We start from the raw sequence: 27,951 nt of genomic DNA, 5'->3' as shown, positions 1-27,951 counted from the left end.
ACTCGTTGCTGTCGGACAGAAACCTCTTATCTCCATATTCTAACTTTTTGTGTTTTTTTTCCGTAAATTAATGTCCTACTTGATCATACTACAGCGTCACCTAAAAGCATCAACAGTAGCAGATCTACAAGCTCGAAACACGGTGCAAAGCCACACGTTTTGAGCTTGTAGATCTGCTGCTTTTACTTTTTTATCCTGAAAAGTAACAGTTTTGGACATATGAGGTTTCCACCCAACAGAATTGTTGTTGTCGGGCCGAAACCTTGTAGGCCTACGTCCAAAACTGTTACCTTTCAGGAAGTGAAAAAAAAGTACATGTGTTCTAGTGGATCCAATGTATGTAATATTTAAAAAAATCCCAAGACACACTGAACTACTTTTACTTTCACTTTCATTTTTTAATTATTTTTAAATAGCCATCTACAAGTGATGCGATTCATTGAAAGCTTGTAGATCTTCTATTCATGCCCACTTTTGTGTGAAATTTGTGTACGACAAAGTCAGGCATTCGTTTACAGTAAGAAAACACACGTATACAAAGTTGAAAGATGGAGATACAAGGTTTCTGCCTGAAGGTAACGATATGAATTGTCAATTGAGACGGAATGAATACCGTCCAGGAAATTAGTACATTATTGTTTTTTCCTGTACAGTAATAATCATCTCCAGCATTTATTGTGCCAGTGGGATATTCATTAACAACAAACGCATAAGAACAAAAAATAAACACAAAATAAAAACAATACATAGAATCCCCAGAGTACACAAACAACATACTGTATCAGCATGGAGGCAGTTTTGTTTACTGCTGCAATGGCTGAATGGACAAAACTCCCACTAAAACAAACTTTTTCCCATCACAAATTTCTGTATCTCCGTCCAGATGGCAGGACTGTAAAGTGACGGTTGAGGCGATGATCACTGTAATTTACTATTGTGAGTGTGTCCGATGGCTCTATAGTACATATCAGAAAGTGTGGTGTGTGGGAAGGCCATTATTTTGCCAATTAACAGCGTTGCCAGATTTTGTGAGAAAAATAACTAATCGGGTCTATGAAAACAAGACCAAAAGAAGCGACTATAGGCCACCTGAGCGTTGTGAGCTTGTAGATCGGCAATTTTCAAAAAGAATCTTGGAAAACATCTACTGTAAGAGGCAAATATTGTACTTTTTACTCCACTGCAATTATTTGAGAACTGCCGTTCTCTTCTACTCTTTATTAGCATGCCAAACATACAGGCAGGAAACTCGTGCCTGAAAGCCACCATTGCAATTTATTTAGCGGACAGTAAAAATGTGTGTGTGTGTGTCGTCTTCTTCTGCAGCTGTACGTGATTGCCTTTGACGACGGAGATCCAGTGAAGTTTAACACCACTGTGGTGGAGATCACTGTCCTGCAACCCTCCCGCATCCCCATCTTCACCCAGGAGGACTTCAGGTAAGTGTTCCATAATCCCTAGCTGAGAGGACTCCGTTCATCTGGTAAATGCATGTACAGTTGGAGGCTGCTCCAGGTTTAGTGCTATTTGTACATTTGGATGTACCGTAGTTCAGTTTTGACTTTGAGTCCCTGCTCAGTCGCGCTAGTGACGTGACACTCAATGTTTGAGTATTATGTTTGAATGGTCGTGGCTTTGCAGGAACATGCCTGTGCCTGTCTGCTCGTGCACTGCAGCGTGCACATTCATACGTTTTATACACGTAGCTCATGTTTATACATGATAGAAGGTGAGTTACGTTTGTTTGTTTGTTTGTTTCACTTTGTTTACATCTGACTGAAACAAGCATATCCGGTGTTGACGCACTGTGATTGGCGAGTCGTCGCTTTGACTGGCGGTTCTGTCTTGTTGGTGTGACTTGCCTTTTGGTTGGAAGGGGCAGTCCCCTTCCTGATTTCAGCCAATCTCAAGCAGGTAGGGGCAGTGTTAGAATTATTATCAGAACTACAGGCTCACAACACATCGCGACGCGTTGTGAGCTTGTAGGTCTGCTATTTTCGCCGCTGTCCAAACGAGAACGAGCAGGAGTCCCGCAGCACACAAAAGTGTGACTGACACATGTAAGGGGCGGGCGGTCCCCAGGTGAAACAATTGATAAATAGGGAATCTTTTCTTGTGTGTTTGACGTTCCTACCTGTGCGACACTAGAGCTCGAATGTCTCCCTTAATACTGTACATAGAAATACAGTAAAGCCCCTAGCAGGGACCCCTGAGTCCATATATTTATGTAAAGATGTTGGCTATTGCTTAAAAAAATTACTTTATCATTTTGTGGGACATAATATGCTATATAGTTGTTAAAAAGTTACATAGCTAGTGCTGCTGCTGATAGGAGCCGAGATATCTGACATTCTACTGTAGCACAGTGGCAATGTCGTATTATCACTGGTGTTTCTTTCTTAGTAACACTGTAGTACCGGTTGTTGTACTGGTTGCACTGTTGAAACTGTAGCGATATCAGGAATATCTGCCTTTTGTCAAATATTTTACTTTTTGAAACTCTATTTTATACCGGAAGTAAATGGAGGTCGGCTTGGGCTGAATCTTTTGTCATAGTAGTCCAAGATCCACATGGAAGCCAGTTACAGTATTAGACCTTGTCTTGTTTTCATTAAGACCTGAGGCCTGTTAAAAAAAAAAAAATCTAAATCTTAACAGTTTTCTGTAAAACTTGTGGTGATCAAACTTTTTAATATCAAGGACCAGGGGCCTCCAGAAGCAAAGATTTGAGTTAAAAATATAGATTTGCACAAATTGTCACAATTTTAGATCTACAAGCTCATAGCGCGGCACAAAGTGATGCTTTATGAGCTTGTATATCTGCTATTTTTGTATAGCTAACCAATGTGCTTTAGCTAAATCTGAAATGTCCCGTTTTTAATGGGTTAAGGAGGGAGAGAGAGAGAGAGAGAGAGAGAGAGCGAGACAGACAGAGAAAAGAAATAACATTAGTAAATATTATGCACTCATTAAATAGACTCTCATCCTACTTCTTGTTTGTCGCAGAGACTGGAAACAGCCTGGCTTCACTGTGCAACTGAAAAGGCTTTCAGACAGTTAGCTAAATTAATTATGAGTTATCTCAGAAAGTTGCAGGAGTGTAATGGTGATTTCTTTACTGCCGGAATGCTACTTTAATGATGGCACGCGCATGGCACGCACATTTTATTGTACTTCATGTGTGTAGTAGGAAACATGTTTGTATAGGAAGTTACTAGTTTTTAGCTTAGTTTTAGTCTTTGTAAATCTTCTCAAGGAATGCCTTGAATTATAGGAGCTGAAACTAAAAGTTTGCTATGAACGAGTATCTTTATTTTTTTTATTTTTTTTATCCCACGATTTCCCACGGGGGAAAAAAAAATTAACGAGTATCTTTCTCTTCTTCGACGGTGGCTGGGGCAATGTTGCGTGCAGATAGGAAGCCAAAATGCTGTGTTGCTTACTGTGTGTATGCGAGGAGGGAAGATGCATTTGGACACTCACTTTTAAATCTGTTATGCAAAGTAGCCATTTGGGTACTTGTTTCATGAATCGAGTGGGACGTGTTCTAACGTGCACACACGTGCACGGCCAAACCTGAGCGTTGGCGTAAAAAAATATGTGGGAACGCCGTGGTGTCGCGTGAAGCGACCAGTGCACACCTGGAAAGTTGGTATGTCTACTTTCCCACTCCTGGCTTGAATTCCCCCATAAATTATCCAACAATATAAATGTTATACTGGACTGGGGATGACATTGCCTGATGTATTTTAATTTACAGTTAGAGGAGGTCTGGGAAATCATTTGTACGTAATTAAAAAGCTTGCTTTATTAACACTAATTACAGTGAAGTAAAGAAGTACAAATTTGCCTCTGAGATGTAGTAGCATAGAGTAGAATAAGTTATTGGCAACAATTAAACAGCCCTATATTGTTAAAAGAGCGAAGTGAATTAAACACATTGTGGCCAAAGTACTGACGTGGAGGAGTATAAAGTATTGACAAATGGAAATACTCAATTAAAGTAAAAATGACGCAAAACTTTACTTAACCCATTAAAATCGGGAAAGCATCTGTCATTTTAGGATTTAGAACAGTGTTTTAGAACAGTGTTTCTCAAAAATAGCAGATCTACAAGCTCACAGCGCATCACTTTGTCATGCTGCGCTGTGAGCTTGTACATCTTTTAAACATTTTTGAAAAATCTTTTAAAGTGTTTGAAACATTTTGAATATTTTCAAAATGTTTCAGGGTCTCCCTGGCAAAAAAACATTTTCAGATGCGGGGGGTCCACGGCCAAATACATATAATTGTGGGGCTCCTTGACACGAAAAAGTTTGAGAACTACTGATTTAGAAGGCATTTGAAGAATCGGCCTCAGGTCTTAATGGGTTAAAGGACAACTTTGTTTTTTTACAACCAAGGTTTATAATTTAGCTTGTAATTAAAGTAAATAAAAGATGAGTGTTATTTTTTTTTCATTTACTGCTATCTATAGTTTTAGCAATTTTTGCGATATTTTTTACAGTGGGCGGGGGCATTCTGTCCGGTGGCTAAATATGCCTTTTTTACACAATAAAAAATGTCCTGTGGTCTTTGATGGCCAGATGTGAGTTATTGGGGGGCTAGAAGAGGTACTGTAAATAATAATAAAGAAAACGCCGGGTTATTCTGTAAAAAAAGACATATTTAGCCACCGGACAGAATGCCCCCGCCCACTGTCAAAAAGATCGCGAAAATTGCTAAAACTATAGAAAGCAGCACATTTAAAAATGTTAACACTCATCTTTTATTTACTGTAATTACAATCTAAAACATAAACCTTGGTTGTAAAAAAACAAAGTTGTCCTTTAAGTGCAGTACTTTAGTAAAATGTACTGTACTTACAGTAGTTACTTCTCCGCCACTGGTTCCAGACAAACTTCCGTGCTTGTTGTTTGGCGTTTTATGGTAGCCTGGGTTGGCACTGAGAGCTTAAAGTAAAGCTTGTTACGAGTAGATTCATTTAACACGTGTAGATGTCAGTCACAGTCAAGGTGGGGGAGACTTCACACTCTGTATCTTCTCTAATAGAATGTGAGATGCCTTCTTTAATGCATTAAACACAGTGAGCAGGGCCGCAGGAAGGGGTGTGCGAACTGTACGGCCGCACAGGGCCCCGCGCTTGGGGGAGCCCTGCAATTTTTTTTTTAATGAACAGAATCACATTTATTAACACATACAGTGCCAAGATCGCATCGATGCGTTCTTTCAAATCCATCGCTTGAGTGCCAGGATTCCAAAGATCGCATTGATGCGTTCTTTTGAATTTTCATTGTTTAATCTGTGATCGCACGGCTGTGTTTATTTCTCATCAACACTTTCGTTTTCCACTTACGTCACACTCACCCGGAGCCGGATGTAAAAAAAAAAATTCATTTCCGGGTCACGTTGTTTTTCTCCTGTGATTTTCGGCCAGAATAAGGAAAAACACAGTTTTTCACACGGTATAAAAAACGAACGGACAGCTCAACTTCTATTTTCTTTGGTCCGGGTGACTAACAGTCATCGTCGTAGTGTATCACATCGTTTTCAGGCCGATCAGCGGGCCGGGAATTGTCGAAAACGTCACATCCTTTGAATGACCGGATATGACGTGGGCCTGTTTGGGAGGGGGCGAGCGAGGTGATCAATGTTTGGATGTGCTGCTCTCTACTGGTGGAACAATCGTAGGTGCTTGACAACACAATCAGAGAATGTATTTGAATGAAAAATTACAAAACAAAAAAATTAAAAAACACGCAAATTGCTGGCACAGGGGTGAGTACATTATGAATAAACTCTCGCGCGCACGCGACTTCGCACAGGGCCCGCATTTCTCCCAGACGGCTCTGACAGTGAGCATAAGTCCTGCTCAACCAGTCAACACTCCAGCTGCGTGTGTGTGTGTGGATATTTTCCTGTCAATTTGTGTATGCATATGTACAGGAATGCATTTATGTGTGTCTACGCACGGTACATGTGGGTGTACATGGATTATAATGCATCAGAATCAACTTGACTTTCACATCAGGTTAACAGGTGTAACGAAGTGGATGATTGCTTTTTTCCTTTCTTACTTTTTTTTTGCATTTTGCAGTTTTCACGAGAAGAGAGGATGGAAGGTAGAGTAAGAGCAGGAGAGAAAAGAAAAACAAGATAGAAACGGGTAAAACATCTATTCAAGATATACACACATACAGATAGCATGTGTAGTAGCAGGTGTGTACAGTACATGTTCTCCAGAATGTTAGCATCATATCGTCTCTGTCGGGTGGAAACCTCATGTATGTCAGGGCAGTTTCTTAATGCTGGTCTCAGGGCAGCTTGTAGCCTTCTACAGGTTTATAGATGCAACAATGTTAATTTGCTGCTCTGAGGGCAGTCTCTCAATAGTGCTCTCAGGGCAGCTTAAATGATACACATACAACATCATTATTTTGCTGCTCTGAGGGCAGTTTCTCAATGCTGGTCTCAGGGCAGCTTGTAATCTTCTACAGATATATATGTGCAACAATGTTAATTTGCTGCTCTCAGGGCAGTTTAAATGATATACATACAACAAAATAAATTTGCTGCTCTGAGGGCAGTTTCTCAATGCTGGTCTCAGGGTAGTTTATAGCCTTTTACAGGTACATATATGCAACAATGTTAATTTGCTGCTCTCAGGGCAGTTTGTCAATGCTGCTCTCAGGGCAGCTTAAATGATATACAACAAATTCATTTGCTGCTCTCAGGGCAGTTTCTCAATGCTACTCTAAGGGCAGCTTAAATTATATACATACCAACATTAATTTGCTGCTCTCAGGGCAGTTTATCAATGCTGCTCTCAGGGCAGCTTATAGCCTTCTAAAGATATGTATACTATGCAACAATGTTAATTTGCTGCTCTCAGGGAAGTTTCTCAATGCTGGTGTCAGGGCAGTTTATAGCCTTTTACCGGTGTATATATATATATATGCAACAATGTTAATTTGCTGCTCTCAGGGCAGTTTTTCAATGCTGCTCTCACGGCAGCTTATAGCCTTCTAAAGATATGTATACTATGCAACAATGTTAATTTGCTGCTCTCAGGGCAGTTTCTCAATGCTGGTGTCAGGGCAGTTTATAGCCTTTTACCGGTATATATATATATGCAACAACATTAATTTGCTGCTCTCAGGGCACTTTCTCAATGCTGGTCTCAGGGCAGCTTATAGCCTTCTACAGGTATGCAACAATGTTAATTTGCTGCTCTCAGGGCACTTTCTCAATGCTGCGCTCAGAGCAGCTGTGCCCTCACAGTAGAATGTTTCTTAATAGCTTGTAGCTATGTTTGAAAATGATTAAAAATGCTGTCATTCAATTTAAGGCAGAGAAGTCACATGTTAAATTAGCAGACTAGCTATGGTAACATTCGCTAGCTACAGTAGCTAACATTAGCTAAATGAAATTAGCACCTTGCTAAGTTTGTTAGCTAGCAAACCTTAGCTTAATGAAAGTAGCACTTGCTAAATTTAGTTAGCTAGCAGACGTTAACATATTAATGTTTAAAGTGAAGTGGAGCTTCAAAATTAAAAATTCCAATGAAACCAGGAGCAGTAGGCTGTAAGCAGGCTGTAAGCAGGAACAGAAGTGGAGCAGAAAGCTGCAAAATAAAAAATTCCATTGAAACCGCCTTTGCCCCCAAATCCCGCCCCCGGCCCGCCTCCCTCTCTGATTGGACGGGCGGGAGAACCAATGAAATTGAATGCTGCCCTCAGAAGGCATTCCAATGACTTATAAGTCACATCTGCACATAAAATGCCGCCATGAGGCGAGGTTAAAAAAGTAGCTGTTTTTCAGTGTTCTTTAGGTGCAGTTCACTAGGCTAGTCCATTCGGCAAGGAACAGTGAAAACCACATAGGTGTGCACACATGCATTTATTCACCTACATGCATGCATGCAGGCAGGTCTTTCTGGCGCTGTGTGTGTGTGTGTGTGTGTGTGTGTGTGTGTGTGTGTGTGTGTGTGTGTGTGTGTGTGTGTGTGTGTGTGTGTGTGTGTGTGTGTGTGTGTGTGTGTGTGTGTGTGTGTGTGTGTGTGTGTGTGTGTGTGTGTGTGTGTGTGTGTGTGTTGACATTGTGCGTGGGTTTACATTGTGCGTGGCCAAGCTGCAGTGATGGATCAATGCAATGCACAGTGACAGCGGCAGGGCTGATGAAGGTCTATAGATTAGGGACTCTCAATGAGCGGCCCGTCCTACACGTTCCACGGAGAAGGTCAGGAGAGCACATGCAGGCTCACAGCTCTGAGGCAGGGTTATTTATTATGGTTAACTGAAACGAAATAACATGAACTAGAATTGACAAAACATTTTGATTAACCGAAATAAAAAGCTTTTATGTATTTTTGAACATGAATTGTATTTTTCTTTTTAAGTATTTTACACAAATCTTCTCTTCTGGGGGTCCCTGGCACACAAGAATTTCAGATGGGGGTCCGTAGCCAAATGCATATACATTTTGGGGTCCTTGACATGAAAATGTTTGAGAACTACAGGTTTAACACACACAGCGGCATGCCTGTCAAGAATGCTGAGCCATGGAAAGCATTTAGCCATATTCCAGCCAGGTCTCTCTCTCTCTGAATGAACTCTCTCCAACACAAGAGAAGTCTCCAATCTGCTGTTGTTTTTTTCCTGACAACAAACAGTGCTTTCTCAGAGTGGGGTCCGGGGTGGGGGTGGGGACCCCCAGGGGTCCCTGAGGGGGTTCCAGGGGGGTCCCCAGCTAAATGAGTTGATATAGCATCAAACTCATTTGAACCACCAAAGGTAGTCAATCTACTGTTTTTTGATTGATTCATTGATTGAATACTTAATTAGTCACATAAAGGCTAAAAGGATGACACAAAAAAGTCCTGGGGACTTGTTTCCATAGTGGTGTCCTATGTATGCAATTAATCAACACCACCATTTTGGTGGCAGAGTAGTAGAACTACTTGTAAAGCTTGTACTGTTTTTGAAAAATGTAGAAAGATATCGAAAAAGATATGTGAAAAATAGTGGAATAATTTAGATAATTTTGGGTCCCTGGCACAAAATCTTTTCATCCGTGGCCAAATACATTTTGGGGGTCCTTGGCTTGGACATGAAAAAGTTTGAGAACGACTGCTCTGAAACATCCCTCACGGAAGATGTGTTTGTTTTTTTTTTGCGACAACGAACAGTGTTTCCTCTGCTGTCTCGCCAACCGTTTGGTTCCGGCAACACCAACACAGAGGAAACCGCTGTGGAACACAAAACACTCTCTAAACGCGACGCCTCGCAATACTTTGTGCGTAGCGAAGGCAGTTTGTTACCACGGCAATCAGGTAAGCCGTGCCTATAGCTCCAGAGCACACAATTAAAACACCTCTGCTGGGGCTTTGCCTGACTTAATGATTTCTGCAGGGGCTTTATGGTGGGTCCCTTCCATCTGTCAGAGGGAAAAGTGGAGCGTACAGTCATTGTTGTTAGCAGAGAATGGAGCTTATACTGTTGTAGCCACCGTTATCAGTGTGTGCAGCCACTTGCTATTCAGAGACCATTTCTAACCACAAGCTATGTTTTCCTCTCGTTTTTTTTTAACCCATTAAGACCTGAGGCCGATTCTACAAATGCCTTCTAAATCAGTAGTTCTCAAGCTTTTTCGTAATTCAAAATCATTCAACATTTTTCAAACACTTTCAAAGATAAAAAACAAATAGCAGATGTACAAGCTGCGAGCTTGTATATCTGCTATTTTTGAATAGCCAATGCAAAAAATCTGAAATGACACAGATGGTCCCGGTTTTAATGGGTTAATTGCTTTAACCACTTGCAGCCCTATATACTTCGTTGACCTCCTCCTTTCTTTTGTACCCTTGCTGAAAATAGCTTACATAAAAGCTCACACAATAGCTACAAGCTCACACTAACACAATAACACAAAATCTATAAAAGGAGAGATCAAGTTGTTGCAAACGAAAAGTTTCCTTGAATAAAAGATACAACAACAAGTTAACATTTAACGTACAAGATTACCCCTTTTGCATGCTGAAAAGAGAATGACAGGGTCAGAGGCAGTGATATTTAAAGGCGGAGCCCAATCGCCTGATTGGCTGACCGCAGATTGGCTAGAAGTGCTCACACTCAGACCCATAGAGAGAGATCTCGCCGCAAAGCGGGCTGCTATGGGCTGTAGTTCCAAACATTGGAACTCATTCTTACAATGGGAGTCTATGCTAGTGTCGTCACTCTCATATTAGATCGCGCTGTTCACTTAAAGCTGTGAATGAGAGGACGTTTGTGAAGCATCCCCAGCAATAAAGATGAAAGTGTGAGAGGTCTTCCTTAGTGAACTTAGGCTTAGAGCCACATTAGCTGTACATGGTTAATTACAAGTTGTTATTATGTATTCCCAAAGTGCCTTGAATAATGCATTACCTTTGCTAAAACAATATATAGGCCACAGACCATGATAATAGTTTATTTCACCTATTTCTAGATTCAGTTATAGAACAGGCAAAAAATAGAATAGTTTTTTAGCTTGTGAAGCAATTGAAAACGGTAAATGGTGCAATTACATAATAGTGCCTTTATCCAAAGCGCTTTGGATAAAAGCGGCAGTGGCGGGGCAGCAGTGGCTCAGGTAGTCCGTGAGCCAGGACCCCAAAAATGGGGTCATCATTACCATCTGGGGTGATTAATTCTCATAGTGATTTTTGGGTAGGTATACACCCCTAGAGCTAGGAGAAATGTGATAGCCTTGCATCGGTGGTAGCTATCTGTGTGTTATCACTCCTTTTATAACCACAAGCCAAAACACAGTTTTCAAAATCCAAATGAAGCATTCTACTTCAAACTGATGGTTCTCTCTTATTATTGACCCTCTCTCTCTGAAAAATGGTTGGGATAAAGCTCAGACTATATATTGTCCAGAAATGTTGTTAAAATGTGCATATCTAGAATATTTTTCTATTACAGGCAGTGACAACATAGTGACTATATGTGACATAAGATGTACTTTGGTTTTAATGAAAGATGGAACACAAAGGGTTCCTTTGTAAATTACCTATAGATTTAAAACCATGTTTACATACATAGATTCTAAGGAAATGTATTATGAAATTCAATAAACAGAATATAGTGCAATGGGTAAGAAAATATCCAAAATGGCCACTAAACACACGCCTGGCAATTTTTTACTTTTAATCCGCTTGTCTTAGAATACCTCTGTTTAATACCTATTTTTTAGGGTTTTCATATGTAGAATCCATTCCTGACGTTATTTTTTTAATATCAGGTCAATCATGTCAAAGGTCAGGTCAAGGTTAAAATTGACCTCTGGGAGAACAACAAATGGAAACAACTTGATGAACATTCATGGTTCACTATTCATGATTTTGTTTTGTGAAAAGTGTCATTAACATGTCACAATAATTGGTATTCATAATAACATGAATGTAAAATGATATAATCTAATGTCAAATATGTATCTTTTGCAACTACATCTGTATTCTCCAACCTACATCCTGTTCTACCTCATCCTTACAAGTATCCTCCTTATTAACATCACTCCTCATCTGTAGCTTGAACATATCATCAGTAACCATCTTCACCAGAGCAGTTACAGTACATCAGTGATGTACTTCTCACTCTCTGTGCCCTAAATTGATATTGCACCATGTCACATAGCTCTGACGGTGGGGTCACCCTTAGCAATGACAGGAACAAGAATATCCTAGATCTCCTATCCAAATTTTGTGACATCAAACGACTTGTCAGGTGGGGCTTGGTGGTCTGCCACTTTCCACAACATCACTTGTAAATAAATGAGCCCACATGTGGTGCAACAGGTTGGTCGGTGTTGGAGGAAGGGCCATTGACTTGTGGCACCCACCTCACCCAGCACATCAGGGTAGCCTGGGAAGTTCCCTGCCAGCAAAGTGTAGTGTGCTCTGATCTTGCCTTTGTCATACATATAAGACTGTCCCATCCCAATGCTCCATCTATACTTTACACTGTAGGTCCACCTGATACACCCCAATACACAGCATACAACAGGACAAGAACATCAGTGTAATCACTGAGCATGTGTATCACACCCTTTCCAGAGATGGCTGCATCAGGGATATAGGAACTCATGGTGATGTCTGCCTCATCATGACTAAATGCAGTATCTATCGTCAGCACTGAAGGTGTACAACATGCTCAACGGCTTCTGCTTAATGTTCTTACTCTTCATGATGACATCTCATGTGGGTAAAGGACATTACTATTCACAACAGCATGGGGGCAAATTAGCCAAGGATGGGATTGAAGAGATGATCTTTCTGTGTGTGAGGAATCCTACACCCCAATATTTTATGACCAAGACACACCAGTGCTTCAACTCTCCCTCTGTTTCTGCACATTTTGGGGAAGGCTTCAGTCCACTCCACTCACATGCATCATGACAGCATCTTTCCTGATCGTTATGGCAGTCTGCTCCCCAGACTGGTCAGCAGAGACAGTGATCCAGAATCCATCATGGTGCCGACAGACAAGGTCTAGCTTAGCCTCTATGCTATGGCATGGAGCACATGCATCTTCAGCAGGCACTGGGTTAGATATCAAGCACTGCACACTGCACATGGCCAGCATGGAAGAAGTGCTTCAGTCATGTGCTTCATGAGAGAAAAGGTGAAGTTAATGTCAATGTGTCTCCCTGCGCATTCAAACTGGTGGATGTGAAGTGTAGGAAGAAGTTGTCTACCCACTGTCAGCCAGTAGGATGGAGATGTGCAGTGTCCAGGTAGGCTACTGCTGTATCTGTTCAAATGTCTTTGGCCAAGTTGATAGAAACCACTTCAGAGTGCTGCTGATACACTCAGGACTGACCACTGAACTTGCCTGTCATGTTCTGCAACCACATGCATTTCCACTTCCAGTGCTGAACCTTGCATCAGTTTTGCAATGCAGCTGAAGAATATAAGATGCTTATATACCTGCAAGGTGTCAACAAACGGCTCCATGTCAATTGTGAGGTGAATAGGGCCTGCTGTACATGTCAACCAGTGACCATATCTGCTGCCTGCTTGGACACCTGGTTGGACGATAAGGTGCGAGAGAGACCTTGACCTGACCTTTAGCACATAGGCCAAAGACTGACCAGCAAGTCAAAATATAACATTAGAAATAGATTCTACACCTATGAATGCCCCCCCCCCCCCCCCCCCCCCAGGTCCCCATATGAATCACGTTCACGAAGTTCACAGATTCCCTCACACAACTGCAATATTTTGTTGTTTTTAACATAATTTAGTACAATGGAACATCACCATGGGATGGACACCATCTTTGATTTGGCAATACAAAATTAACTGATGGTAATTTCACTGATTCAGCCATATTTCTTGAACCCTAAGACCTAGTTTTAGACACCAAAACCACCTTTCTAGGTTGAACAGTATCATAAAGCCATTTAAGCTCCTGGCAGTCATATTGGACGCCATCTTGAAAATGATGGCTTTACGAGAAATATAATTTCCTAGATTTTTTTGTATGTTCTTAAGCATGCCTAGACGTACCAGAACCAATTGAAAAACCTTTTGTATATTTTTTTGGGGGGGGTTAATAGTATGTTTTCATATATTGACCCATGTAATTTTCGCCTAGTGTTATAACATAAAATGCATGATAGCACCCATAAAGCTACCATTGGTGCAAGGCTATCACATATTTTCTAACTCTAGACATGCATACCTTGACAAAAATCACTATGAGCATTAATCCCCTCAGATGGTAATGACCAACCCCCCTGGCTCACGGACTAAGGGGTAGAGTGGCCGGTAGGGCGGCCGGATGGAAGCCGTGAGGTTTCCTGTTCGATCCCGGGCTCCCCCAGAGTTGGTGTCGAAGTGTCCTTGAGCAAGACACTGAACCCCAAATTGCTCCCGATGAGCAGGTTGGTGTAAATAGACTGAGTAAAATGGTAAATGGTGCATTTATATAGAGCTTCTATCCGAAGCGCTTTACATTGATTGTGCCATTAACCCATTCACACACACATTCATACACCGATGGCGGCGGAAACCATGCAAGGCACCAACCTGCTCATCGGGAGCAATTAGGGGTTCAGCGTCTTGCTCAAGGACACTTCGACACTAACTCTAGGGGAGCGCCCCAGCCCGGGATCGAACTGGGAACCTTGCGGTTTTCCAGTTCACTCTACCCGGCCACTCTACCCCTGAGCCACTGCCGCCCGTAAAAGATAACATCTCACACTATACACGTACGGTTGTGTGTTATGTTAACCACTTGAACCCCAGCATTCTGGTGGGGACATTAGCCAAAAAATTGGCAATTTTTTAAAGAGATTAGGTGTAGACAGAAAAAAGCGGTTACAAGTACAGAGACAAATTGTTTCCAAATAAGCGACGATTCCTTATTTCAAGGGACGGTTGGCAACCCTAGTTTCGTGTACGTATACTGTAGGTCTGCCATTAAATCACTCTGAATGCCACATCTTTATGGAAGCCATGGATGCATGCCTGGTGGGGGACTCTTAAGCACCGGGCACCGGTGAAGAGAATGAATATCTCCCCCAGCATGAGACTGACTGGCTGCAGTAGGGGAGGAGGTACAGTTGCCATCTAAGCGAGTCCCCCCACACACTGGCACGTGTGAATCCCCTCTCCTCTCCTTTCCTCTCCTCTCCTGTACATGGAGGAGACTCCTGTAGCCTTGGCCGCTCTGCACAACCTTGCAGCCTGAGCGCTTTCTTTCGCCGACATGCTTATCTCCCCCACAGCCCTCTACTGCCTTCACAATCTATTCCAAATCACATGAGACTCAGTCACTTCCCTCCCTCGACACCTCGCTGTTTGCTCGCCTCTCGCCTTCACCTGCCAAGCCCCCAATTCAGCGAGTTTTCCTCTTACTGTATGTCTCTCTCTGTCTGTCTCTCTCTCTCTCTCCCTGAGTTTCTTTCTCCCTGTATTTTTATTTTACTTCTTGTCTCAGTCAACTAGGGTTGCAGCTATTGATTATCTTCTTAGCGAGTATACTTTTTGGATTAATTGAGAGGCGTGTGTTCTTTTACACACACATTTATTGCTGTATATATACTGTACATATCATATATAACCTCCTATATCTTCATATTTAAACTTTTTGTTTTCATCCTCAAGCTCGAAATTTTGAGCTGTAGATGTGCTATTTTGGATTGTAATAACATTGCCCAAAATAGGGCTAGATTATGAATCGATTATTTTATTAAATTATGTATTCTTTTAGTTTTTATATAAGGGATTAAACTGCATTCAGCAGTGGCCCTTGCCTTTCTTTCTTTCTTTTGTGCATGTGCATGTGTGCACACTACAGCAATTGATTCAGTGTGAGGTTTTGGTTCCGTGTAATTAAATGATCATTAGTCATCTATTACAGTACATCGACCTCGGTCTCAAACAATTGGTCGCCCCATTGATTTAATTGCAATGTTTATGTCCATGCAGCAGCGGTGGCACTTTCTGTTGTTTGTTTTATTCACATGCTTTTGGCAGCAGAGAAGAGCACATGCTCGGGCGCAACAATTGTAATAATTACATCTGTCTTTATTTATTTATTTTACGTACTATTAGTAGACCGTTTTGTTCAGGGCTGCAACTATGGAGTCAGAACAGTCCATACTTTCACTTTCACTATTGATACGCCCCAAATAGGGATTGCTTGTTAAATATTTTATGAAATTATCAATTATCTATACTTTTTATGTATGATCGATTAGTTAGATTAGATTATTTGCAGGAAACTTTCAAAAGCTGACCAGTTTAGTAACTGCAACCCATGTTGTCATTTGAAAGTTAGAGTTGCATCTTTGTCTCAATAGACCCCTTAACAGACGACGTCACACTGATAAGAACCAGTATGCGTGCGCAGGCCGGCACCAAATGAAACCCATTCTGTCATCTCTCGCTAGGACGCGCCTCACTAGCCACCAGCCATTTGAATCCTGAAAAGTAACAGTTCTGGACATAGAGTTTATATGTCTCGTTAGGGCGCACCTCACTAGCCAACACACAAGAGGAGATTGAATGAACAGAAACCAACGCTCCCCAAAAACCAACAGGTTTGGGGATCTGTTGGGAATTGATTACATGAAACAGTCACCTGTGCGTCCAGTCTCAATGTTTGTAAACAAATAATCGGTCTATATGCAGTCTAGCAGGCCTTAGAGCAACACCGAACCCATTACTGAGCGAGCAGCGAGGCCCTGGGTTAAACCGTTAACATGGTAAACCAGCCATGTCAGCATTGAGTATACTGTAGCTACAAGACACGTCTTGACAAACAAGCATGTCTGGCAGACAGGTGCCCCACTAATCACCAAACCACAGATGGTAGTACGTATGTCAGCGTTGACATTGTTTAAACATTGTTTAAACCAACTCACACGTTACCCTTTTCTTATCTTATAATGTATGTACAGCGCAATGCATATATAACGCATAAATGCATATATAATGTGTCAGCCGTAGGCGAGGTGCCCGAGGCTAATTTGTTTATCACATAGCTCTGATGTTTTTAAGCTGTCTTTAATTGTACTGCACCATATCGTCAATGTCAGGCAGAAACATCTTATTTCAAACTGTTGCTTTTCATTAAAATAGGGAGGGGGGGGGGGTCAAAGGATCTGAATTATCGAATTATTTAGTCACTAGCTCTTGTTAATACTTTTCATTAATTTGTATAAAACCCACAGACACACTCAAACACACTTTCAACCTGTTGTCCCCATTTTGAGCATGTCATTATTGGCAGGCGTTTTCAAAATGATTTAGCAGATCTACCAGCTCACAACGCTCTCGCCTCACAGCGGTGTGTGAACGTCACAGTGTCAATATATACTGCAGAATATCGTCTCTGTCGGGTGGAAACCTCATATGTTCAAAACTGTTACTTTTCGGGATTCAAATAGAAAAATAGCAAAAGTAGCAGATCTACAAGCTCGAAACGCTGCTACTTTTGATGCTTTCGTGTGACGCTGTAGTATGATCAAGTAGGGCATTAATGTACAAAACACAAACGGTACGAATATGGAGATAAGAGGTTTCTGCCCGACAGCACCGATATCGTACTGTACAATGTCTCTACTCCCAGCTCCTGTATTTCTTCATAGTTTTTATAGACCATATAGCAACAGCCTTGTTAAAGTTCCTATACTGTACATGTGTGGCTGCAGTGGGAGTATTGATTTAGTGCTTTGTGTGTGTGGTGCTGCTGCTCTCTAATAGCTGTTGCACTATACCTGTAACAGAGGGCTGGCCAGGGGCCACAGAGCAGCGGCCACATGGGACGTCACTGTGACCTTTATCCACTCAGCAGCCATCAATTACCCAGCAAATCGTTGCTGTCGGGCCGAAACCTCTCATATCCAACTTCTTTTCGTAAATGAACGCCCTCCTTGATCATACTAAAGCATCAGATTCAGCAGATTCGCAAGCTCGATACGAGCTTGTAGATCTGCTACTTTTGCCATTTTTGATCCTGAAAGGTTTTGGACATATGAGGTATCCACCCAACAGAAATAGAAAGGTAATTCCAAACAATCACAGTCGCCATCCTTTTTGCAGGATTTATCAGTGGTTGGCTCAAGTACTCAATCCTCCCCAGTCAGATGAAATGTACGATACTCTTGGTCAAGTATTACTCGATTACGAGTGAGAGTTGCTCAGTCAAAGTGTAGGCTATTTGAGTTAAAGTACGGGAGTACTTGCTTTAGAAAATAAATACAAAACATTGATTTAAAAAATACTTAAAGCTGCATTATGTAACTGTCCTCTTCTACCTCGGAATTGTCTTGCGCAAGTGATGACATTTTTACCATTTAGCTAATAGAGCCTGTCTGCTTGCTCAGGGGATAAATTAAGTCTTGCCCATCAGTTCCTGAATATAGCAGATCCACAAGCTCACAATATGTCGCATTAAAATCTTTGTCAGCTTGTAGATCTGCCATTTTTGCTATATGAAATGGGGCTTAAGTGGTTAATAAAGCAATAAGCCATTAACTCTCTCAGTGCCACGCCCCGAGATATCCAGAGTTTTTCCCGAGTACCCTCAGTGCCAGCACGAGAAATCCCGAGTTTTTACTTTTGACTGTGGTCGCGCTATTCTGTTTATTTTTCATGATCACTTTCGCTTCCTGACTCCTTCAGACTCACCCGGAGCCGGATGTAAAAAAAAAAAAATCATTTCCGGGTCACGTTGTTTTTCTCCGGTGATTTTCGGCCAGAATAGGGAAAGTCACGTTTTTTCACACGGTATAAAAAGCGAACGGAGAGGTCCACGTCTACTCTCTTTGGTCTGGGTGACGATCAGTCATCGTAGTCGTGTATCGCATCGTAATTTAGCCCCATCAACGATTGTCGAAAATGTCAACATCCGGTTATGACCGGATATGACGTGAGCCTGTTTGGGAGGGGGTGAGTGAGCCAGCGAGGTCATCAATGTGTCGATTTGTTGCTCTCTACTGGTAGAACTGTATTATGGGTTTAAAAACCCAATCAGATCATTTATTTGAATGAAAAATTACAAAATTAAAAAAAACAAAAAAACGCAAATTGCTGGCACTGGGGGAGTACTTTATGAAAATACTCTTGGCACTGAAAGAGTTAACAGCGGTGATTTACTGTAAGTACAGTACTCAAGTAAAATGTATTAGTTAACTGTCCACCACTGCTCACCAGCCATCAGTCACCAGCTTGAGCTTGTAGATCTGCAACTTTTGCTGTTTTTGAATCCTGAAAAGTAACAGTTTTGGACATATGAGGTTTCCACCCTACAGAGACGAACTGGTATCCCAAAGAATCACCGTCACTTTTAGCTAGAACTATTAACAAAAACATAGACATTCATTCTCTCCTGCGTCGTCCATTTTTTTGGAACCCTGGAAATAGATGCCATTTCTCAGTTGTGCGGAAAGAGAATTTATCCGCGTCACTTTCACAGTTCAGACAGGGAGCTGCGATTCAAACATAATTTGCCAGATGACTTGTTTCCGTGCCCCGTGGTCTGTCTCACATTTCTCACCGTTTTCTCACTCAGACACACGGTAATATTTCCTACAGGCACTTGTAGCCTTCTCATTCAGGCTTATGCAGTGGTGGAAGAACTACTCCGATTATTAGTATTTTTTACTTAGGTTAACCCATTCAATCCGGGAACGCATCCGTGTCATCTTAGATTTTAGCTATAACCATTATTTTATACTTTATTACTATTCAAAAATAGATCTGCTTTTTTTGAAAAAGCAAAAACATTTTTCTGCAAATCTTTGAATATAGTTTTTAAGCGAACATTTGTAACTCAAATCTTTGCTTCCTGGAGTCCCTGGAACAACATATTTTGAGATGGGGGTCTGCAGCCAAATACATATTATTTTGTGGGTCCTTGACATGAAAAAGTTTGAGAACCACTGATTATAGCAACAGGATTTAGAAGACATTGTGTAGAATCCCCAGAAGCAAAGATTTGAGGTAAAAATGTTTGCTTTAATATATATATATATATATTCAAATATTTTCACACATTTTCACGATTTTCTTTAAAAAAGATATTGTAGATCTACAAGCTCATAGCGTGCCGCGCTATGAGCTTGTATAACTGCTATTTTTGAATAGCCAAAGAAGTCTTAGACACAGATGCGTTCCCGGTCTTAATGGGTTAAAGCTGCACTATGTTACTTTCCTCTTCTATCCCTGATTTGAACCCGGTTTCCTGCGCAAGTGCTGACATTGAGCTAATAGAGCCTGCATGCTTGCTTGCTCAGGGGATAAATTGAATCTTGACCATCAGGTACAAATTTGTGTCAGGATCCTGTGTCTAGGTGAGACATGACCTTTGACACCATCTAAATGTCTCAATAGAAGAGCAGGGAGACAAAATACGACCACCCCAATTGCATTGTATGAGTTATATTGTATGAACATACTCTACCATACAGATTGGACAACATTAAATTGTATTCATAAAATAAAAGTTACCTAGTGAGGCTTTAACCAATGTAGAGTATTAACAAAAGATTGTGACTAATAGCTACATTGGATCCATTGGATCATAGGTTAATTTCCCCATTTCCTTAAAAGTATAACGCTTTTGCACTTGTACAAGGTTTCTGCCCGACAGAGACGATAACTGTATATCATTAGAATACATTACATTATACTGTAATAATCGCTGTGGAATCTCCCAACACTAGAACCTTTGTAATTCAAACGATTTTGACAGCCGTTCTCCATAGCTGGGTTCCTCACCTACATTTTCACACAGAATATCCTGCTGCTTTCTTTTTAGATACCTGTAAATCTCGAATAATAACTATCATAGCTTTTTTTCCCCTCCCGCTGGGGGTTCAGTCAGTGACCTTTAGTTGATATTTAGAGTGTGTTGCGATGTGTGTGTGTGTGCGTGTGTGTGTGTGTGTGTGTGCGTGTGTGCTGCTTGCTTGGCGTCTGTATAAAAGACGGCTATGTGATGCGGTCTACTTAGCAGAGAAGTGGGGAAAGGTCAATGCTCCAGTGCTGAGAGGTTCAACACGGAGAGAGCAGCTACTTCAAAACCTGCCATGGAAAATCAATCACGTAGGACATGGCTGCGAATGAGCGCCATACATTATGGACGGGTTTAAGGAGGTGGAGATGAGTCTATAGGAGACAGTAGATGGAAGAGAGATACTCTTCAGTTCTTTACTAAGGTAAAAGTAGCTATACCACAATATGAACATATTCTGTTCAAGTAAAAGGCCTGTATTCAAAATGTTACTTGAGGAAAAGAACAACGGTATCGGCATCAACATGTACTCCGTTACATGTCAACACAGTTGAGGAGAGATGGAGAGGGAGAAGGAGAGAGACCAGTGTGCTCATGTTGGCGTACGCTAGAACCACGGTTCAAACAGTACAATGGTTGAAACACTGGAAGTAATTGGTTTTCACTCGTGCTCATTATAATATGGTGCAATTTCTGTTTATACTCGCGTTGTGTCTCAGAGGACGGCTGTGGACAGTTCAGAAACATGCCTATACCGGCGACATAATCGGTATAGGCAGGTTTGGTCTTTTTCAACGAGATTTCCAACTTTATTTTGTGTGTGTGTGTGATGTTTTCTTTTTCTTCTTTTTTCTTTTATGAATGCAAGAACAACGGTTTCTATTTCAGCATGATAACTTTCCAGGAAGAGAAACGCTGTAGTTTATATTAGCTTTGAATCCTCATCGTCCTCATGATCTCACTGGCTTTTGAACTGTCAACAGCCCTTCTCTGAGACACAAAGTGAGGGAGACAGTCTTATAATGAGCATTAGTGAGGACCAATTATATGCAGATGAGGTTGCAAATGGGTGAAGTGCTCCTTTAAGAGAGGGGTTAAAGTGCGTGTTTGTTTATTTAACTCTGGCACTAACACTGCATTATAGCCATTAACCACTTAAACCCCAGTATCCGTATTGTGGGGAAAGCTTTAACTCTTTAAATTCCATGCATGAGCCCAGTGGTCGATAGTAACAAACACATTTACTCAAGGACTGTTCAATTTTGAGGTACTTTGAGTTATTTCCATTTTGTATTCTTCATATTTCATTCCACTACATCTGAAAGGCAAATATTGTGCCTTTTACTCCACTGCAATTGTCTGACATCTTTAGTTACAAGTTACTTTGCAGATTTAGATTAATACAAAAGATGCGTTAACCGCTTGAGTCCTATTTTATACTTCGGCTATTCAAAAATGGGCAATCTACAAGCTCACAACGTGTCGTGACGCATTGTGAGCTTGTAGATCTGCAATTTTTTGGAAAACGAGTGCTTTTACTTTGCCACTGTAAGTATATGTTGATGCCAATATACTTTTATACTTTTACTACTAAGTAAAAACTGGAATACTAGCCTTTACTCGTAACTTTTTACTCGCAAGGAGGCGCCCAATCTCTGTGTGTTTAGGTGGGAGTGTGATAGGCTCTATGCACAGCAGCCATATTGGAAAGAAACTGGGCCTCTTCTGTTCCATTCTGGTCAAACAGAGTCAGGGTGCTGATGTTGTGCATGTTGGCACACTGGAAACACTCTGCACCAGTGGGTCTCAAAGTGTGGTCCAGGGTCCAGGTTCCTTGAGGGGGTTCCAAATGGACCCCTTACGGGTTCCAAATGGACCCCTTACGGGTTTGTAACTCTGAGTGTGTAGAAATGGAACCAAATGGACCCGTAAGGGTCCATTTGGTTCCATTTGTACACTCTCAGAGTTATGGGGGTCCTTGAAATTAAAAGGTTTGAGAACCACTGTGCTACACTAAATGGAACAGAGCCTTCCTTCGTATCATTGGTAACACCTGTGAAGGAAGTAAGGAAGAGGCCCGAATTCTTTCCAATGTGGCTGCTGTGCATAGAGCCTATTACCGGCCAACAACATTTTGGTACATAACAAATGGCCAATTGGTTAACTCATTGAGTGCCAATGACGTCTTTTGACGGCCGTTTTCAGTGTGCCATTAGTGCCTATGACGTCTTTTGACGGCCGTTTTCAGTGTGCCATTAGTGCCTATGACGTCTTTTGACGTCACCTTTTATTTTTATTTTTTTTATCTCAAAGGAACTAGGAGAAAACGATTTTCAAAAAGTTAATGCTCCATCCACTTCAATGTTAAAATGTAAACAGAGAAAAAAATCTCTCTATTCCATTTTTCCTGCCTGCAGGCATATGGATCAACAAGCTTGAAATAAGCCTGGCAGTGAATGAGTTAAGTGTTTACGTAGCCAAACATGCATATTTACCTCACCTGGGTAGAGACGGAAACCTCTAACAAGGCTTGAGCGACTACATTCATCGCACAGACAGTGTGCCCAGACAGTGCATGTGCCACCACGCTGTGCCAGTGTGCCCCAGACAGTGTGTGTGTGCCACCACGCTGTGCCAGCTTAACCATGTCAGCCTGCAGTACAGCACACATCAGCCACGGGGTCATTTAACCCGCAGGGCGGGGGGGAGGCCTGCTAGACAAATGGAGCACCGGCATGGGTCAAGCTGGTACAGTCCAGTGAGGCGTATATAGCAGCATGGGGGGGGGGGGGGGGTGTATCACGCGGTGCCATGCGGGTGCTAACCGCATTCTGAATGGTTCATTGGCACGTCACTCTGCCAAGTGACAGGAATATCTATTTTAACCCATTAATACCGGCAAAGCACCTGTGTCATTTCAGATGTTAGCTCTCTCTATACAGTAGCAACATACGTTTTTCAGAAAACTCTTAAGATTTGGAACAGCGCAGTGGTTCTCAAAAATAGCAGATGTGCAAGCTCACAGTGCGTCACTTTGTGCCGCACTGTGCACTTCTCTGCCATTTTTGAATATTTTTTTAAAATCTTGAAAGTGTTTGAAAAACCTTGAATAATTTAGAATGTTTTTTTTTTTACCACAAATCCTCTCTTCCGGGGGTCCCTGGCACATTTTCAGTTGGGGGGTCCGCGCCCAAAATACGTATCAGTTTTGTGGGTCCTTGGCACGGAAAAAGTGCTGATCTAGAGGGCATTGGTAGAATCGGACCTCAGGTCTTGATGTGTTAACACACAAACACCTGGGGGCCACGGCGCTGTCGCAGGGGGATAAATAAAGACAATGGGAAGCTGTCTAACTACGATAGCAGGATGCCGCAGGAAACGTCAAGTGATTGATTACATGACAAAAAGAGGCATAAATCACGGTCGTATAGTGTATGTCTTGTGTTTGTACATGGCATCGTACCATGATACACTACAGTAGGTAGAGGATTTGATGCATCTTCTAGCCCTTGGATCAGTAAACAATGGCAAGCGGTGAGCCCATATAAGCCTCCCACCAGAGAGCTTTCTTTGGCTAAAGCCCCGCACTTCTCAACAACGGCTAAACAATAAATCTCGGTCCCAGAAGCACATGCTGCTCCACACCTGCTCTCAGCACTGATAAGGCAATAAGGCAGTGGTTCTCAAACTTTTTCGTGCCAAGGACCCCCAAATTGATATGAATCTGCATGGCCGCGGACCCCCACCTGAAAATATGTTGTGCCAGGGACCCCAAGAAGCAAAGATTAGTGTTAGATAAAATGTTTTTAAAAAAGATTGAAAGATTTGCACACATTCTCACGATTTTTCTAAAATAGCAGATCTACAAGCTCATAGTGCGTTACTCGGTGCCGCGCTATGAGCTTGTATATCTGCTATTTTTGAATAGCCAAAGTATAAGATATTGATAAAGGGGTTAAAATGATTGTGACGCTTTATTAACCCATACTGGGCGGGAACCCCTATTTGTAACTACTGTATACCTTTAAGGACCGGAACCCCTTTTGGGGTTCTTGTTGCTATCTACAGTATATAGCAACATACATTTGTTGTAATCTTTGAATAAATATTTGAAGTTTTTCAGAAAACTTTTAGAAGGCGTTTTTAGAATCGGCCTCAGGTCTAAATGGGTTAACACATGTTGCTGGGGACCCCCTGGTACCTCCCCAAGGACCCCACTTTGAGAATATATATATATATATATATATATATATATATATATATATATATTTTAAGCGAACATTTTTAACTCAAATCTTTGCTTCTGGAGGTCCCTGGCACAAAATAGTTTTGAGATGGGGGTCCGCAGCCAAATACATATCAGTTTTTTGAAAAAGTTTGAGAACCACTGGTATATAGGGCTTAAAGTGATGAAAAAAAAAAAAAAAAACTTTGATAAGTTATCATCAGAGGAGTAACTCTCAGGGGCAAAGGGGAATGTTACAGTAATTATTTTAGGAGCACTATGGTTTACTGTGGATACTTACACATTTTGTGCATGTGGGACTGACTGGTGGTGGATTTGGTGGGCCATTTGTTAGGCATTGCCTGGTAAATCGTCTCAGAGAGTTGGAGTCAGCAGCTCATGCTACATCATGTGCTGATATCTTCTAGCATAGCCTTTGGCTTATCATAAATGACAGAAAACTTGCTTGGAAAAATGTATTTGTCCGCAAATTTGGAAAGTTTGAGAGGAGCATAATTTGATATGAAGGAATTCTATGGTAATAGTTTTGAACTGGAAATAATTAATTTTATGGTTTCCCCATTGAAAGGCTTTAGCCTATACTGTTAAAGGTAGGGTAAGTGATATTTTTGGGTTAAAAGAAAAAGTTAAAGCTCTATATTGTGATAGTAATTACTGCTATAGTATAGAGTGTTTGTTCAGTAACAGGAGTCTCCCTGTCTCTCCAGCTCTTTAATAACCAGAACATATTTTTTCAGGTAGGTGACACAATTTCAGCCAATCAGGAGAGAGTACCCTACCTTACCTTTTAACCCATTAAAACCGGGAACGCATCTGTGTCATTTTAGAATTTTGCGGTGGCTATTCAAAAGTAGCAGATATACAAGCTCGCAGCGGTACGTACATCTGCTCTTTTGAGCATTTTCGAAAAATCTTGAAAGTGTGAGAACAACTGATTTATAAGGCATTTGTAGATCTCGGTCTCAGGTCTTAATGTGTTTTAATAAAGAGCTGGAGAGACACGGAGACTGCCGTTACTGAGCAAACACTCAGACACACAGAATATAGAGCCATTTAACACTCAAATTTAACCAAAGAAAATCACTTACCCCACCTTTAAACCTGTGAAGCACTTTGTGACAGCCAGGTACTCTCTGTGAAAGTCGCTGTTACAATACAAATAAGATTTACTTACTTACCAGGTGTCAGGCAGGCTTTCCCCAAAGCGAGCCCTTTTGTATCTCAGTGTTCTGTACCAGCGCCCGGAGCTGGGCTTTAGAGCAAAGGTAGTTATTGAGTGGTTGTGTGCGATCCGTGATGTCTTGTGCTTACTGAGATTGCAGTGTGTGTGCAATGGCTTTGTTCGTTAGTTGTGTGAGGTAGTAGCGGGGTGTGTGGGGAGGGGAGACCGATAGGCTCTAGTATGCACAAGTGAGCAGCCATATTGGAAAGAAATCGCGTCTGCTTCCTCACTTCCTTCACAGGTGTTACCAATGATATACTGATATACTACAGTTATGGGTGTGTAACTCTGAGAGTGTACATATGGAACCAAATTGACCCGTAAGGGTCCATTTGCTATATTAACTACTGTTCAAAAGTAGTTAATATAGCATCACAATCATTTTAACCACTTATTTTATACTTTGACTATTAAAAAAAAAGCATCATAGCTATGAGCTGTGGCGTGTCCAAATACATATAATTTTGGTGGTCCTTGACATGAAAACATTTTGAGCACCACTGATATAGCTACATACGTTTTTCAGAAAACTGTTAGTATTTAGAAGACATGTTTAGAATCGGATGGGTTAAAAAAAATGCAGGTGTAGTGCAGTAGGATGGGCTGAATAATGCTCTGGTTCAACAGTAAGCACAACTGTTGGGTGTATGTTGAATAACATTGTACTGTGGGTGGCAGTGGCTCAGGAGGCAGAGCTGCTGTGTTGGAATGATCATAAGTTCCCCGGTTTGATCCCCTGCTTGCTGCATGTTGAAATGCCCTTGAGCAAAGACCCCTGCCTGCTCCCAATGAGCAGGTTGGTGCCTTGCGTGGTTGCCTCCACTGTCTTGTGAATGTGTGTGTGAATGTGTGTGTGATTGTGTGAATGTATAAGCACATTGTTAAGTGCTTTGGAGAAAGGCACTACAGTAAATACACCATTTACCATTTATTGATTTACTGTAGGTGTGAGCCATGTCTGTTCCATGTTTATGTTCCATATGCTTCACATACACAGCAGATCTCAGATACATCTTTAGCACATGGCCAGCACACAGCAAAGCACCAAGATTCAAGATTTTTTTTATTGTTGCAGTATATCTTCAAGTACTAGCCTGGTTCCAGTCGAATCTGCCTTTGCAAAATTGCATTGCACTTTAGCCCTAGGCGTGTCGTGTGATATTGTCTGGCCACGCGAGGCTATTCAAGTACATGAGAGTAAAATGATTGCACTGCACATATGTGTATAACATGTATGTACAGTATGTGTCTCTACGTGTATGTACATTTACATTGTGTGCTTTATGTTTGTGTGAGTGTAGCGGAGTGGCTCAGAGCCTCTCAGAAAAACAAATAACGTTCATCCTCCGTTCTTTGGTGCTGAGCTTTAACTGTATGAACAGTGATACTGAAACAAAAAGCAGATACAATGTATCTGCTGTTGGTTTGAATAAAACCTTGGAGCATAAAAGTGAGTTGTGAGCCCTATTCTGGCTCAAAGCCGCTACCTGAAGACCCCAAAACGTCAAATATATCCCCCGGCCAGCCAGGGGGGGGGGATTCCTTCTTAAGCCCAATGTATACTTCATCGTATTACAACATTGTGCACCGAAAATAACCAATATATAAGCTCACAAAGTAACACATTTATTTTCTTGAACTTCTTGAACACAAACAATAGTAGATGCACAAACTTTGGATACTCAATAACAAGTGTTTCAGGATACAGATCACGGGTACAGGAAGCATCGTCTCCTCCATATGTGATGACTGCCAATTATCACAGACACTGAACAGAATTTAGCCAATGCCTTATCAGCAATTGGTGTGGGCATTCCTAAAATCTGCAGGCCTCTCGCAACTAATTTATGGACATTACCGAGGCTTCCAAATATGAACACAAGCGGTTCACATTTGTAACCAAGCTGTATAATAGCATCCTTAACCCATTGATACCTGGAACGCATCTGTGTCACTTTAGATGTCTTTGGCTATTCAAAAATAGCAGATATACAAGCTCATAGCGCGGCACCGAGTGCCGCGCTATGAGCTTGTAGATCTGCTATTTTTGAAAAAAATCTTGAAAAAAAAAATCTTGAAAGAAAATGTTTTAGATTTTTTTTTTCAAAATGTTTCAAAATTTCAAAACTTTCAAAAAACCTCAGGTCTTAATGGGTTAAGACATTGGTACTTTAGCACCTTGGTAAGGAATGCCT

General features: G+C 41.4%; 1 protein-coding gene across 1 annotated transcript in view; it reads left to right on the top strand.

The window, feature by feature from the left end:
* The window catches only part of LOC308099801 (protocadherin-15-like), a gene marked incomplete at its 3' end in the record, with an annotated part of 359,052 nt that overhangs the window by 280,222 nt on the left and 50,879 nt on the right, over window positions 1–27,951 (top strand). Inside the window, exon 25 of the mRNA XM_080448598.1 lies at window positions 1,327–1,439. Coding sequence (XP_080304724.1) covers window positions 1,327–1,439 — 113 coding nt within the window. The remainder of the gene's footprint in view (window positions 1–1,326; window positions 1,440–27,951) is intronic.

This window comes from Gymnoscopelus braueri (assembly GCF_963280865.1).
Source record: "Gymnoscopelus braueri genome assembly, chromosome: 14".
In the NCBI taxonomy this organism is placed as follows: Eukaryota; Metazoa; Chordata; class Actinopteri; order Myctophiformes; family Myctophidae; genus Gymnoscopelus; species Gymnoscopelus braueri.
Note: the sequence above shows the minus strand (reverse complement) of the source record. Positions and strands in the feature narration are given on the sequence as shown.